The sequence below is a fragment of the Myotis yumanensis genome, unplaced genomic scaffold (assembly GCF_028538775.1).
Source record: "Myotis yumanensis isolate MYYU_CA2020_CCGP unplaced genomic scaffold, mMyoYum1.0.hap1 SCAF_11, whole genome shotgun sequence".
Classification (NCBI taxonomy): domain Eukaryota; kingdom Metazoa; phylum Chordata; class Mammalia; order Chiroptera; family Vespertilionidae; genus Myotis; species Myotis yumanensis.
In genome coordinates, this window is record NW_027223762.1 from 34,370,365 (window position 1) to 34,386,367 (window position 16,003).

At 39.8% G+C, this 16,003-nt stretch overlaps 1 protein-coding gene across 2 annotated transcripts in view; it reads left to right on the forward strand.

The window, feature by feature from the left end:
* The window catches only part of REL (REL proto-oncogene, NF-kB subunit), a 42,531-nt gene that overhangs the window by 10,594 nt on the left and 15,934 nt on the right, over positions 1–16,003 (forward strand). For both annotated transcript variants that reach the window (XM_070429280.1, XM_070429281.1), the window contains exons 3-4: positions 1,901–2,049; positions 5,876–5,967. In XM_070429280.1, the coding sequence (XP_070285381.1) occupies positions 1,901–2,049; positions 5,876–5,967 (241 nt within the window). The remainder of the gene's footprint in view (positions 1–1,900; positions 2,050–5,875; positions 5,968–16,003) is intronic.

The following is a 16,003-nucleotide window of genomic DNA, read 5'->3' on the forward strand; positions in this document are numbered from 1 at the left end:
GCGCATCATAGCCGCCAGTCGTTCCACCGATCATTCTGCCGTTCAGTTGATTTGCATATTAGGCTTTTATTATATAGGATTGATTTGTACTAAATAGCTATCTAGGGTCATTTATTAACTATAGTATGGATTCTGCAGGCGGCCTCCGGGAACCGAACTGCGTTATGATGTGCAGATGGTGTTTCCGCCGGGCCCCTCGCTTTTCATGTCGGTGGCCTCCGGGATCCCGGCCAGCCCAGATGTCCCTGATCATGAGAAAGCCTCCCTCCCCTGGCAAGGCTGGCAGGAGATGCCAGGGACGGGGGCCTCGGGCCAGCGCTGGCTTTGATAGTTTCATTTGTGTGTTAATCTAAGTAGAGTGATTCACAGTGCTTAGTGTACATTGGCAGCTTTGGGGTGATGATTCCTCTCATGAAACACAGAGGTAATGAGGAGAAAGCATTCTCTCCTTCCAGCAGTGAGCAAAATCATTCCATAGATTAAAGACGTGGATTTGGGAACCCAGTCAGAATTCTTTCTACCATCATTTGGCTAAACTAGGGTCTACGGGAAAGGAGAATGAACATTTTTGCCTCCTTTTTCCTTGCCTTTATTATCTATCCCTGATACTGTGGGTTTCATTGACTTATTTGAAATATAGTCATTTTCTAAATAGTTTTTGATGTTAGCATAAGTTTTAAAAGTAGTTTTTGATCCAAAATGACAGTATATTCTACTTATAAAATATGCTATATTTCATTTGATTTTTAATGAATTTTTATCCGTTAAATGCCAATTAAAAATTTGAATGGCAGAGTGGATTTTGAAAAGTGTTATTTAGTCTTTCCTCGACAGATGTTAATTCACTGCTTTATAACTAAATTGTTTACAAAGTTTATTCTATTGAACTTAAGGGGAAGGCTAAATTATAAAATAAAGCAATGGCAAAATTACTGAATTGTAAGATCCTAATTTTTGTCACTTTTTTGGCAGCAATATGGATTTCAGTTATCTAAGTCCTTTTGTTTAAATGTTAAAATGAGAGAAATGCTACTAAAAGGTAGCATTCCATAATTCTCTAAAATATTTCTAAGATCCAGTAGGTTCTGAACCCTTTACAATCTTGAGTTTTACATCAGCCTATATTACAGTTTTAAGTGGTCACTGTTTCTTTTATTCAGAAAGGCAATAAATGCTTCCTGGTTGCTTTTCAAATTAAGTTTAAATTCAGGATTATGGATTTTAGTGTCCTCTTTCCTGTAAAGCTACCCATCATTATGTAACTGCTTTGCTCCTTTGTCATATCTGGTTTTTATATTCCCTGCTTTGTGTTTGCAAACTTCCTATCTTCCAAACTGAACCTTCTCTTCCTTCCCATGTTTAACTCTCCGCTTTATTCTCAATGTCCTAGATGTACTAACTGTGTGAAAACGATTTTGTGAAACTCAACTTGATTTATTGCCTGCTGTACAGCAAACACTTGGGATAGCTAACTGATGAACTGAAATGTCACATATTAAATAAAAAGGTCCTATGTATTGGTGTGCTATCATATCCAGTATGGCTTAAGTATATACTTTGAAGGGATGTTTATGGTATGACAGTGAATCTAAGCGCATGGCATTTGGTGACTTAATGATTAAGTATTTTCTCATGCACTGTGATAATATTTTGGTATAATTTTACTTGTTTTTAAAAGGAAACTAAGCAGAATCAGATGATAATGGCCAATTGAAATTAATATGCCAAGGAACTGAGAGGTAAATTCTTCGCTTCTGGTATTCTTGGCAGGTTTCATCCAAACTGCAGTTCCCAGCCAACTGGATACAGTACTAGCCACATTATATAAATTGAACCTTCATTTAGTAGAATAGATCTTCATGAGGAATATTTATGGATCATTTATTTATTTCTTTTTCAGATTAAGAACTGTTATGGAAAAGGAAAAGTGAGAATTACATTAGTAACAAAGAATGACCCATTTAAACCTCATCCTCATGATTTAGTAGGAAAAGACTGCAGAGATGGCTACTATGAAGCAGAATTTGGACAAGAACGCAGGCCTTTATTGTAAGTATATTGAGTTGCCATGCTTATTTAGTCTCCTTTAATTTAGAGCAGGTTCCCAGCCTTTTTTCATCTTTCATCATGTTAACATTGTTGAAACGTCTAGGCTGTTTGTTTTGAATATTGTTGTTCAATATGGATTCGTCTGAATGATTGCTCCTGATTATATCCATGTTCCCATGAATAGCATGAATGATATTTCCATGTTAATATGAAACATTTTGAACAAGGAATCTACGGAGGCGATGCTGTATTCTTCTCAAAATATCTCTTCAGGAGACGTGATACTAGTTTTTCCCAGTTGTGATATTAGTTGGCATTCTACTGTAGAGAAAAACTTTCCCATTTTACCCTTCCCCATATAAAAAGAATAACACTATAGACCAGTGATGGCGAACCTATGACATACGTGTCAGAGGTGAACTCATTTTTTTGGTTGATTTTTCTTTGTTAAATGGCATTTAAATATATAAAATAAATATAAAAAATATAAGTCTTTGTTTTACTATGGTTTCAAATATCAAAAAATTTCTATATGTGACACGGCACCAGAGTTAAGTTAGGGGTTTTCAAAATGCTGACACCCCGAGCTCAAAAGGTTCGCCATCACTGCTATAGACCCATGGATTTTTATAGTCAGTGTACTGACATTGTTTTCATTTTCAGATTGACCCAGATTGGACTAATTCAGGCCCCTTCAGACTGTTTCCACTGTCCTTTGGACATGGCCCCATATTTCTTTGAGCACTTCTTTACTTCCTGACACAACAAAGTGTTCAAGACTTACTTCTCCTTTTCTTGCCACTGCCCTGAAATCAGCTCTCTTTTCTCAGGAGCCCTAGTTTTTTTCAGTGGGGAATGTACTTAGTCCGATTGTCTTTTTGACATATTCTCTTAAATATCTCAAAAGAACCTCAGATAGAATACGCCCCACACCATGCTCTTATATAATCATACCGCTTTCCTCTCAAAATCGGTCTCCTGATGTACCTTATCTAAGTCAGCGGTCGCCAGTCGGTAGTCCGTGAGGCCCAAAAGGTTGGCGACCGCTGATATAAGTGGTTGCTATAAAAGCCCCAAACATAGTTTCATCCTTGACACCTCTCACACAGGTGCACACGTTGAGTTCACTGATGGGTACTTCCTAAAGAGTTCTTGAGTCTGTCTCTCCGCTTGTCTCCGTGACCTCCCTCACTTCCCCGCTACCGACGCGGTCGTCTAAATGTGGGCTGCGGAGAACAGCCTCTGACTGCTCTTCTCCCGTCAGCTCTTTTTGTGTCCTCCACTTTAGCCAAAGTGATCGTTCTAAAAAAAAATTTTAAATAAATAAATTTATTTATTCAGCGTGATCTTTTGAAATACAAATCTGATGGTCACATCTCTGCCTAAAACATGTTAATGGCTTTATGCGACTCTTGGGATTAGGACAACATTCCTCAGAAAGCCCACGTGACCTGCTTGTATCTCCAGCCTTCTGGTCTGCGGTGTTCTCCTTGACCGCCAGGCTCCAGTCGCAAGGCCTTCCTTTATTTTCCGGGGCTCACAGTGTTCTTCCGTGGGCTCCTTGGCATGTTCTTTTCCTTCGGCCTGAAGTCTCTTGACTCTCCTTTTCCCCTCGTTCAGTTCTGTTCATAGTAAGTGTCACTTCTGACAAGAAGCCTGTCTGCCTTCCCTGAGTTGACCACTTCTTTCCCCTCATAGGGCTCTGATGGCAGCATGTCCATCTCCTTTATAAAAATTGTCATGGTTTCAGTTTAGCGTTTTTGTGTGTGTGATTCCTTAATGTCCATCTGCTTCACTACACTAAAGGTTAGCAAGTTTCTTCCGTAAAGGGCCAGAGAGTAAATATTTAAGGCTTTGCAGGCCATATGGTCTCTGTGGCAACTTCTCAGCTCTGCTGGGGCAGCATGAAAGCACCCCATAGATGGTACATCAGCAAATCTGTTGAGTTGTGCTCCGATAAAATTTTGCTTGAAAAAGCAGGCAGGGGGCCAGATTTGGTCCATGGACTGTAGTTGGCCACTCCCTGCACTAGACTGAACTTCGTGAAGGGAAGGATTATATACCCCCATTTTCCCAGAGTTTTTGGTACATGGTAAGACCCCAAAACTTACTGAATGACTATGAAGGAATGAATGTATGATTCAAGCAATCTCTATGATCCTTGGTTTCCTCCTGTCAGAATTTCAGGAATCTCTACCACTTCTAATCTGTGACTAGCAGTCAAATATGATTCAGATGAAACTAAATCAAGTAGTGTAAAAATATATTAAAGGGGAGGATTCTTTACAATCTTTTGTCAAAGAAAAAGAACCAAGCTAAGAATCTTTCAAAGAAGCAGAATACTTTTGAGGAAGAGGATTGTGGTTTCGGGGTTTCAAGAAAGGATTATGAATTTGAGACTCATTTTTTTTTTTAGTTATTGGAGGCAGAGGAAAGAAATGTCAAGGATAGTTTAGGTGCTAACAACATCACGGTGCGGTAAATGTGAAGAGCATGAGCAGCATGAGCCTGGAGAGGGGCAGGCAGGCAGGCAGCCTCCTGTTGCAAGTGCCCTGTGAAGTTTGAACAAATAGGAATGTTATTATAATCAGTTTTGCTTCCTTATTCACACCCACCCAACTTGAATGATGTCATGGTTTTTCCATGTGGGAACAAGTATGACTGGTGGTGGTAGGGGAGTTCCCCCAACCATCATCTGTAGTACACATGCAAATTAGTGATATTTGTAGCTATTGAGAAGTTTTCCATAAATGACATTTTGAAACTTTTGTTAAATATTATTGTTAGTATCAAACATCTTTCTAATTAAAGAACACATTTCAGTGCTTTCTTATGATGATTGATTATTATAACTTCATATGATGTGACATAAAATATGTTCCACTGCTACTAGCAGTGTAGTCAGGGCTCAAATAACAAGTGTCTGTAGAGTGGAGTGTGTCAGGTGTGAGAGGACTCGTAGGCACCATAGCAAACTGGAGAGCCCTCCATCAGCTTCAGCAAGGTGTTTCTGAACCAGCCTACTGTCGGCAGACCTTTAAAACGGGCAAGAAACCAGAAATCCAGATATTTGTATGCAGTTACCTGATTTTTAAATGTTGGTAGTCTATGAACATTTTTTAAAATGTAGACAACACTTTTATGAGCTCAGCAAAATATACCTGTGGGCTTCAGCCTGTGGGTATCTTTTATAAATTTTGCTTTACATTATCAAATATACAGATTCTATTGATTTGATAATGAATTTGGTTAGGAGGTGAATTTTAGCTTTTTAAAAAATATATTTTTTTATTGATTTCAGAGGAAAGGAGAGGGAGAGAGAGATGGAAACATCAATGATAAGAGAGAATCATTGATTGGCTGCCTCCTGCATGTCCCCCACTGGAAATCAAGCCCGCAACTCGGGCATATGCCCTTGACGGGAATCGAACCTGGGACCCTTTAGTCCGCAGGCAGACACTCTATCCACTGAGCCAAACCCACTAGGGCTGAATTTTAGCTTTTTGATGTCACTTCCCTGTTAATCTTTACCTACTTTGGTATATTTGATCTACGCATATTAATAAGGTATAATTGTAAAATACTGTATGCCACAGCTATCTGGTATGCATTATTTTTCTTTTAACAGTTCTCTTAGAATGTAACCCCACTTTTTTAGCCTCATACCTTTATTACAGCAGTTGGAAGTTTACAACATGCTTTATCATCTCCATCTGACAGTATGGAGACTCTTCTCTGTTGGATGGATGCTTAATACTTAGGATATTCTTTGGTATTTATGTGTTTAACTATAATGCATTTTGACAGTTCTGTGTTTTCTTTCCAGTTTTCAAAATTTGGGTATTCGATGTGTAAAGAAAAAAGAAGTAAAAGAAGCTATTATTTCAAGAATAAGGGCAGGAATCAATCCTTTCAATGGTAAGTATGTTTGATATAATCATTTCTGTTATTTGGATATTGATTTATTTGTGTGTTTTCTATTTGTATTTTAAATCTATGGTTAAAAGCTATCTTAAATTCTGTATTCACTTTTCTACTTGTTGACTTATATCTATGTCTGAATAATGAAGTATATTCAGTATCTTTCAGTGTTAAAAAAAATTTTTATGCTTTCTTATATCGGTGGAGATTGCCATTTTTCTATAAGAAAACCTCAGAAATTTTCTTTTTTATTCTGGAATGTAAAGCTCTTTTTAATTCAAGTATCATTGACATACAATATATATTAGTTTCAGGTGTACAACCTAGTGATTTGTCATTTATATACCTTATAAATGCAAGAAGTCTAGTAACCATCTGTCACTGTACAAAGTTGTTGAGATATTATTGACTTTATTCACTGTGCTGTACTTTATATTCCCATGACTCACTTATATTATAACTATAAGTTACTACCGCTTAATCCCCTTCACCTTTTTGCCTATCCCCCCACCTCCCCACCTTCTGGCAGTTTGTTCTCTGTATCTATGAGTCTGTTTTGTTTGTTCATTTATTTAGTTTTTTTCATACCACAGATAAGTGAAATGATGTAGTATTTGTCTTTCTCTGACTTATTTTACTAAGCATAATACCCTCTAGGTCCACCTATGTTGTTACAAATAGCAAGATTTCATTCTTTATTACGGCTGAGTAATATTCCATTGTATATGTATGCTATATCTTCATTATCTGTTCATCTGTTGATAGACACCTAGCCTGCCTCCATTATTGTACATAATGCTGCAGTAAACATAGGACTGCATATATCTTTTTGAATTAGTGTTTTCAATTTTCTTTGGATAAATTCCCAGAAGTGGAATTATTGGGTCCTTCTTTGTCTCTTGTTATAACTTTTGTTTGTTTTTTTTAATATATATTTTATTGATTTTTTACAGAGAGGAAGGGAGAGGGATAGAGAGTTAGAAACATCGATGAGAGAGAAACATCGATCAGCTGCCTCCTGCACATCTCCTACTGGGGATGTGCCCGCAACCAAGGTACATGCCCTTGACTGGAATCGAACCTGGGACCCTTCAGTCCGCAGGTCGACGCTCTATCCACTGAGCCAAACCGGTTTCGGCATAACTTTTGTTTTAAAGTCTATTTTGTCTGGTATAAGCATTGCTACCTTAGCTTTTTTTGTTGTTTCCATTTTCATGAAATATCTTTTTCCATCCCTTTACTTTCAGTCTGTGTGTCTTTTGATCTAAAGTGACTCTCCTGGGTCTTGTTTTTTTATTCATTTAGATACCTTGTGTCTTTTAAATGGAACGCTTAGTCCATTACATTTAGGTATATAGGTATTGCCATTTTAATTGTTTGCATACTAGCTTTATAAGTGGTTATATCTTTACTATATGTTTGCCTTTACTAATGAGATCTTTTTTTCTCTCAGTTTCTTATTTCTAGTTTTGGCCTTTTTTTTTTCCACTTAATTCATTTTGCCCTACCTGGTTTGGCTCAGTGGACTAAAGGGTCCTGGGTTTGATTCTGGTCAAGGGCACATGCCCGGGTTGCGGGCTCGATCCCCAGTAGGGGGCATGTAGGAGGCAGCCAATAAATGATTCTCCCTCATCACTGATGTTTCTATCTCTCTCTCCCTCTCTGAAATCAATAAACATATATCTAAAAATAATAATAATAATAATTCCTTTTAGCCCTATAGCCAGTTTGGTTCAGTGGTTAGAGTGTTGGCCCTCAGACTGAAGGGTCTCAGGTTTGATTCTGGTCAAGGGCACATACCTCAGTTGCAGGCTCGATCCCCAACCTGGTCAGGGCACATATGGGAGGCAACCAACTGATGTGTCTCTCCCCCTCCCTTTCACTTTCTCAAAATCAATGGAAAAAATAGCCTTGGGTGAGAATTAATAACAACAAACATTTTTTTAAAAAAGAATTCTCTTTAACATTTCTTGTAATGCTGGTTTAGTGGTGATAAACTCCTTTAGCTTTTGCTTTTTGGGAACCTCTTTACCTCTTTCAATTCTGAAAGATAATCTTGCTGGGTATTCTGGTTGTAGGTTTTCCCCTTTTGTCAACTATATTCCCTTGAATATATCTTGCCAATCCCTTTGGCCGCAAAGTTTCTGTTAAAAAAATAGCTCATAGTCTTATGGGCATTCCCTCGTATGTATCTAGTTGTTTTTCTCTTTCTGCTTCTACGATTTTTTTCTTTAACTTTTAACATTTCAAAAATGATGTGCCTTGATGTGGGTCTCTTTGGGTTCATTTTGTGTGGGGCCTCTCTATGCTTCCTGAGTTTGGGTATCTGTTTTCCTTGATGAGTTAGGGAAGTTTTCAGCCATTATTCCTTCAAATAGGTTTATTGTCCTTTTCCCTCTCTCTCTTCTCCTTCTGGGACTGCTATGACATGAGTGTTAGTACACTTGATGTTTCCCTTAGGTCCCTCATTATTTTAAATTCTTTTTTCATTTTCATCTTCCCGTTGGGTGATTTCCATTATCCTTTATTCTTGATCGCTGATCAATTCTTCTGAATTATCTGATCTGCTGTTGATTTCCTCTAGTGTATTTTTGCATTGCAGTTGTTACATTCTTCAGTTCTGATAGGTTCTTTTTTTTTTTTTTTAATAATTTTTATCTCAAGTTCTCACTGAGTCTATCCACTTGTCTAAAGAGTTTGAGGAGCCTCTTTATGACTATTACTTTGAACTCTTCTCTAGGAGACAGCTTGCCTTTGTTTTGCTTAGTTATTTTTCTGGGTTTTTTCTTGTTTGGAACATATTCTTTTGTCTCTTCACTTTGCCTGTTTGTTTCTATGTATTAGGTAGATCAGCTACATCTCCTGGTCTTGAAAAAGTGGGCTTACTTAGGAGGGTGTCCTGTGGGGCCCAGAGGTAGAATTCTCCCTTGTCACCAGAGCCAGTTATTCCCTGTATGAAATAGTGTGGCCTCCTGTTGTGGTTGGGCCACAACTGCTAAGGACACACTGGTAGGCGAGGCTGGTTCCTGGCTAGGGTGGCTGTGTAGCTTTGCCACAACTGTTACGGGCACACTGGTGTTCAGTACAGACTGTCAGTGTAACTGCCTGCAAGGCCCAGTCTCAGCTGTTGCAGACACACTGCTGTGTACTGGTGCTGACTAAGGCCGCCCGCCAGGTGTAGCAGGGAAGGAGTTGCTTTGGAGGGGTGCCAGCTTGGGTGGGTCATCAGGGAAATGCCAGGGTGGGGTGAATAGTATTAGCATGCCCTGGCCAGTGTTGGTCAGTTGGTTGGGTGTTGGTTGTCCTGAGCACCGAATGGTTGCTGTTTGATTCCTAGTCAGGGCACATGCCCGGGTTGCAGGCTCTATCCCCGGTGGAGTGTGCAGGAGGCAGCCGATTGATATTTTGCTCTCACATCAATGTTTCTCACCCTCTCCCTCTCTCTCTAAAAATCAATAAAAAATATTTTTTTGAAAAATATTGTTAGCAAGGTTAATGAAGAGTGTCAGAAATGGTTCTTGCTAGTGTCAGAACAGCTAGGGAGGAGAATAAAGAAAGGGACAGTTGGCGCCCACTAGCACTTCTGACTCAAGAGAAAATTCTAACAGATACCTGTCCCTCCAATACACGCCCTAAAAGTAGTCACCGTATCACTTTCACACATGGCCCAGGTGCTTTTCAAACTGCTGCCTCTGCACTGGGGTTCAGAGCACAAGCTTGGTTTGCTCTCAGCCCTTCGGCTCTCCCAGAAGTAAGCCCTGTTGGTTTTCAAAGACAGATGTTATGAGGGCTCCTCTTCCTCTTTGCAGGTTTCCAGGCTGGGGCTCAGACCCCTCACTCTTTATGGGGGGACTTCTGCCGTTGTGATATCCCTCTCACTTGTGGGCAACTGCGTGGGGAGTGGTGATAGGGTAGGTCCTGACTAGACTGAGTTTCTACCCCTCCTACCTCTCCATTTGGCTTTTTCTTTAGATCCGTAATTGTGGAAAATGTGTTCTGCTAGTCTTAGGTCATTCTAAGAGATACCTCTTCTTTATGTAGTAGTTGTAGTTTTGGTGTCAGTGAGGAGAAGTGAGCTCAGATCTTCCTACTCCACCATCTTTAACTGAGAGCAAGAGCCTTGCTCTTGAATGCCATGTAGTTTGTCTGTGAAATGTTATTCCTTACAGTTAGTGCACTGTCCATGCAACAAACGTGTTTCTGGATCCTCTCAGAAATGTTCTGTTTCTTTTTGAATGTGGGTGGTCTTTCTTTTGCCACTTTAGCAGACAGTATGCGCTCTTCTTTCTCAATGTTGAATAGGCATTATGTCAAGGTATTGGAGGGCATTTAACTCAAAAGCATATTGAACAGCGAAACTTAAAGCCCAATGTGGAAGAAGTTTAGAAATAGTAGAAACTATACAAAATATTTTCGCAGCATATTTCTGTATATGGCTAGATATTTACTGTTTAGTGTATTTTAATCACTGTATATTGTTTTGCTAGATAAATGATACCACGCTAAATGCTAGCATTCTACACCACAGTAGTCTCCTTATAAAGTCTTCATCGGTTACTTAAATATGCATAATTAATGAATTGAACATCTATAACATTTCCAAAGCATAGATTTCTTTGTCATACTTAAGACATCCTTATTTTGTTGGTTTGTGTTTTTCCTGGATGAAAAAAAATTTAAGGGGATATGATGAAAATTCAAGGCATATTCTTGTAGACAAATACTATATTTTTATAAGCCATAAGGTTTGTATCTCTTTTCTCTAGGTCTTTGTTTTTCCTGCTATTTAGTATAATGTGGAAAGCAAAAGTCCCCTTCTTCCCCGTCACTCTTAACTCTCCAGAGGAAATCACTATTAAGTTTGATGTACATTTTTCTAGAATTTACTTTATACTTGTGTAGACATATATACACATAGTATTTTTAAAATAAATGGAATCATACTAATTGCCTGTTCTACTGCTTCCTTTCCCTGCACTCAGGAATATATCTTAAATATCTTTCTATATTAGTATTTATAAATCTATTTTAGTTTTTAACCATATTCTGTTGTTTCGGTGGGTCATAATCTGTTTATCTAGACATCTATTAATGAACAGGTTATTGTTCATTTTATTCAAAAGACTCCACTGAATGTATACTTTGAATTCTTGTGTGATATTTTCTTAGGATAAGTTTTCAGAGATTTCTAGGTCAAGAGTATACTCATTTAAATTTTTGATTCATTATTGAAGGCCAAACCTTTAAATAGGCTATCTCAGTCTAGATGATGTATAAAACAGGAATAATTTGGTATAAAACAAGAAGATTATAAATAAGAGCCACCATTAAGTACTTTTTATATTATCAAAGAGTAAATGTTAAGTGCTTTATGTACACTCTTTTATTTAATTATCAACAACAGTACTGCTTCACAGAGAACATATCTTCTTAATAATATAAAAGCATAATATGCTAATTAGACCAGACGTCCTTCCAGACGTCCTTCCCTCCAGGCAAAGCCACAGCAGGCAGGCAGGAGCCGCGGCAGAGGCCCCCAGCCACGGCGGCAGGGGCCGGGGCCAGGGTCCTTGCACGAATTTCATCTGATAAAGGTTATCCTGAGTACTCAAAATAGCTGGTTAATCATCCATCTATAATAATAAAAGCATAATATGCTAATTAGACCAGATGTCCGGGTGGGGGCTGCAGCAGAGGCGGCAGAAGGTGGGGGCCGAGGTGAAGGCCCTTGCATGAATTTCATTAGTTTCAGGTGTAAAGAGGCATGTGGGCCATCTGTGGAAGATCTTGGGTTTGGGAGGGAGAGGGTATTGTTTATTTTTCGAATCCAGAACCAGGCATGATGTTAATTACAGACACTCATATAGCACTTAGAATAGTTCCTAGTACATAGTAAGTGCTTTACATTAAATAGGTTTAAATATTATATAATATACATATATATAATTTTTTGTTGTTGATCATTACCCAAGGATATTTTTTCCATTGATTTTTTTTTCTCTTTTTCTTTTTAAATGTTTTTATTGATTTTAGAGAGAGGAAGGGAGAGGGAGAGAGATAGAAACATTGATCAGCTGTCTCCTGCATACCCCCTACTGGGGAACGAGCCCACAACCTGGGCATGTGCCCTGACTGGGAATTGATCCGGCAACCTCTTGGTATATGGGTTGATATTCAACCGCTGAGTCACAATGGCTGGGCTCCATTGAGTTTTACAGAGAGTAAAAGGGAGGGGGAGAGACAGAGAGAGAAACATCAATGTGAGAGAGATACATTGATTGGTTGCCTCCCACATGCACCCTGACCCAAGTCAGGGATTGAGCCTGCAACTGAGGTACGTGTTCTTGTCCGGAATTGAACCTGAGACCCTTCAGTCTGCAGGCTGATGCTCTAACCACTGAGCAAACAGCTAGGGCTATATTATATTTTTTAAATCATTTTATATTTTTCAACTACAGTTGACATACAATGTTATATTAGTTTCAGGTGTACAACCCAGTGATTAGACATTATAATACTCATTTAATGGTGATGAACTCTTTTAGTTTTTTCTTGTCTAGGAAATCAGCTGGCAGTCTTATGGGAGCTCCTCTTTTACTAGAGAACTAACTGCTTTTCTCTTGCCGCTTTTAACACATTAGGTGCCCAGTCTGTTTTGTCTTCTAGATGGAAAGTATAGTGTCAGTCACTGGTGACTGGGCGCTTAACATGTTAAGAGTCTCTTTTTTCTTTAAAATTTGGCATTTCAATTATAATATGTCTTGGTGTGGGCCTTTTTGGGTTCATCTTGTTTGGGACTCTCTGAGCTTCCCAAGCTCGTATGTCTATTTCCTTCACCAGTTTAGGGAAGTTTATTTTCATTTTTTCAAATATATCTTCAATCTTTTGCTCTCTCTCTCCTCTTTCTGGCACCCCCATGATGTACATGTTGGTACACTTGAAGTTGTCCCAGAGGCTTCTTATGCTATCTTCATTTTTTGGATTCTTTTTTCTTTCTGCTGTTCTGTTTGGATATTTTCTGCTTCCTTATCCTCCAAATCTCTGATATGATCCTCTGCTTCATCTGCTCTACTGTTAATTCCCTATAATGTATTCATTTCAGTTTAGGTATTTGTTATTTCTGACTAGTTCTTTTTTATGTTTCCTAGTTCCATTTTTATGTTTCCTGTCCTTTGTGGATGTCAAAGGTCATCTGCTCTTCCCCTAAGTTCATTGAGCATCCTTATAACCAGTGTCTTGAACTCTACAACGGGTAGATTGCTTCTCTCCATTTTGTTTTGTTCTTTTTCTGGAGTTATGTTCTTTTCCTTCATTTGGGACATGTTTCTTTGTCTCCTCATTTTGGCAGCCTCCCTGTGTTTGGTTTTATGTATTAGACTAGTAGCCCGGTGCACAAAATTCATGCACATTAAAAGGGAATTAGTTGCCCTAACCAGTTTGGCTCAGTGGATAGAGCATTGGCCTGCAGACTTAAGGGTCCCAGGTTCGATTCTGGTCAAGGGCTTGTACCTTGGTTGTGGGCACATCCCCAGTGGGGAGTGTGCAGGAGGCAGCTGCTCGATGTTTCTAACTCTCTATCTCTCTCCCTTCCTCTCTGTAAAAAATCAATAAAATATATTTTTTTAAAAAGGGAATTAATTAGCAGAGATATTTTAATATTGCTATTTGCCCTTTCTCTTTAATAGAAGTGTGAGAGATGAAAGGAAATTAGTAAAATGTATATGAAATTCATATATAAATTTATTAATAAACAGTAACAAAAGGATATAACAACAGAGGCATGATATAAAAACGACAAAAACATGATATGAAAACAACAAAAACATGATATAAAAACAACAGTGATGCAAATAATGACTGATAAAGTGATTCAACTTATTCTAATATCTCCCTGTACACCACATTAAGAGTGAAAACACTTTCAGAGTGCTTGACTAATTTCCTTTGTGATGAAGTACTTAGAACTTTAACTGTAACATCACATGCTCTTCAAACTCGAGAGAAAGCAACATATAACTGACCATGTGCAAAAACAGGTTCAGGTAGGAACATGCCTGCTCTGTCTAGAGTTTGTCCTTGTGATTTATTAATAGTCATCACAAATGCTGGTATCACGGGAAACTGTCGTCGAATCAATTTAAATGGGAGGCCAGTGTCAGATGGGGACAAATTAATTCTTGGAATCAGAACAGCCTCTCCCTCTGCAGATCCTGTTAATACTTCAGCTTCGATAATGTTAGGTTGTAATCTTTTGATAATAAATCTGGTACCATTACAAAGACCCCATTTACTATTGAGATTTCTCAATAGCATGATGATTGCACCCACTTTCCATTTTAATTTGTGACACTGCCGAAGGAGTAATTCTATTCAGAAATTCAATGGGGAAATTTTCCTTTGTTTCTTTGTTATGGGGTGGGGCCACAACATTAGTAACAAAGAAACAGAATTAAAACTTTATTGTGGGGAGCCGCTACAGTGTTTTGGACAGGTTCAAGCCTTGGACTGATGAGAGGGCACAGTCCTCTGATTGCCACATGCAAGTCCCAGCTTGGAGGGCAGGGCCCTCCCAGCACAATTATAGCCAACAGCTGTAGTTGTAAGCTTGAACCTATGGTCTGAACATGTGGCCCCACGTGCCTGAGTGATGTAGGCTTGATAGAGTTCAGGTGCATGTAATTGAGTAGGATTGAAACCCAGGAGAATATTTGTAAACATCTTGATCACGCCCTTACTTTGCCTCGTAGCATCTGCTATAAACTAAAGGAATGGCTGTGGGCGTGGTCGCTTTCTCTCAGAGAAGCAGCCTCCCACCGAGACCAGGCTTTCATTCTCTTGTCTGTCTTTTCTAAGCCTTTCAGCCGCCCCACTCAGGTTCACCCCATGCTGGGGTGGCACACTTTAGAAAGATCTGCCTCCACACTCCCAGGGCGGGTTCCTGCCTCAAACTCCGCCCTTACAGGAAACAGTTCTGGGAAACAGCTTTGGGGAGGGCGCAGCCGTTGCCAAGACAACCCCTGTAGGACTGACTGACTTCCACTCGGTCGCTGGCTGTCCGTCTGTATGTGATGAACACCACCCATGGTTTTTATATAAGTAGATAGAGCTGCTACATCTCCCGGGCTTAGTAGAATGGTCTTATGGAGGAGGTGTCCTGTAGAGTCTAGTGGCACATCCTCTCTGTTCAAAGCTGGACATTCCAGGTGCACCCCTTTTGGGCTGTGTACCCCCTCCTGTTGTAGTTGAGCCTTGATTGCTGTTGGCACATCAATGGGAGGGATATACCCCCAGGCTGAACAGCTAAAAGGACTGTCTTTAGCCACGTGGAAGATCAGTTTTGCAGAGGCCCACTCAACAGAGCAAGACTTACTTCAGTGGGGCTCTGGTTGCCCAGTGAGTCTGCCCCGTGAGTGTGTGCCTGTGGAGGTGGTTGGGTGGTGCTTTGATATGGCCCAAAATTGTCCCATGGTATGCTGGCTCTGGGACCTTCCAGGAGGTGCAGGCAAAGGTGAGCCACCGGCATGAGCTACAAAGCGACCTGCAGATAGCTGCTACTTGTGCTGGGCTTCGAGGTGCCCAGGAGAGGCCAAGCTTCAAACCAAGGTCAACTGCCACTAGTGCTGGGCCTGGAGCCACTTAGTGAGAGGTACAGGCACACTGAGGTCATATGCTGCTTGTTTAAGAGATTCTAGGAAAGTTGGAAGCATGAGCCAAGATAGGCCATTCATATTGAAAAGTCACGGCAGCCCAGCTGGTATGGCTCATTGGTTGGGCATCAACCTATGAATCAGGAGGTCACAGTTTGATTCCCAGTCAGGGTGCATGCCTGGGTTGCAGGCTTGATCCCCAATAGGGGGCATGAAAGAGGCATCCAATCAGTGATTCTCTCTCTTTCTCCCTCCCTCTCTGAAATCAATAAAAATACATTTTAAGGAAAGAAAAGCCACTGCAAATAGCTTGGATGGGCTGGCAAATTGAGTGGGACACAAGTCTCAGGGAATCACCAGGTCAGGGTCAACTGTGTCAGCCAGGT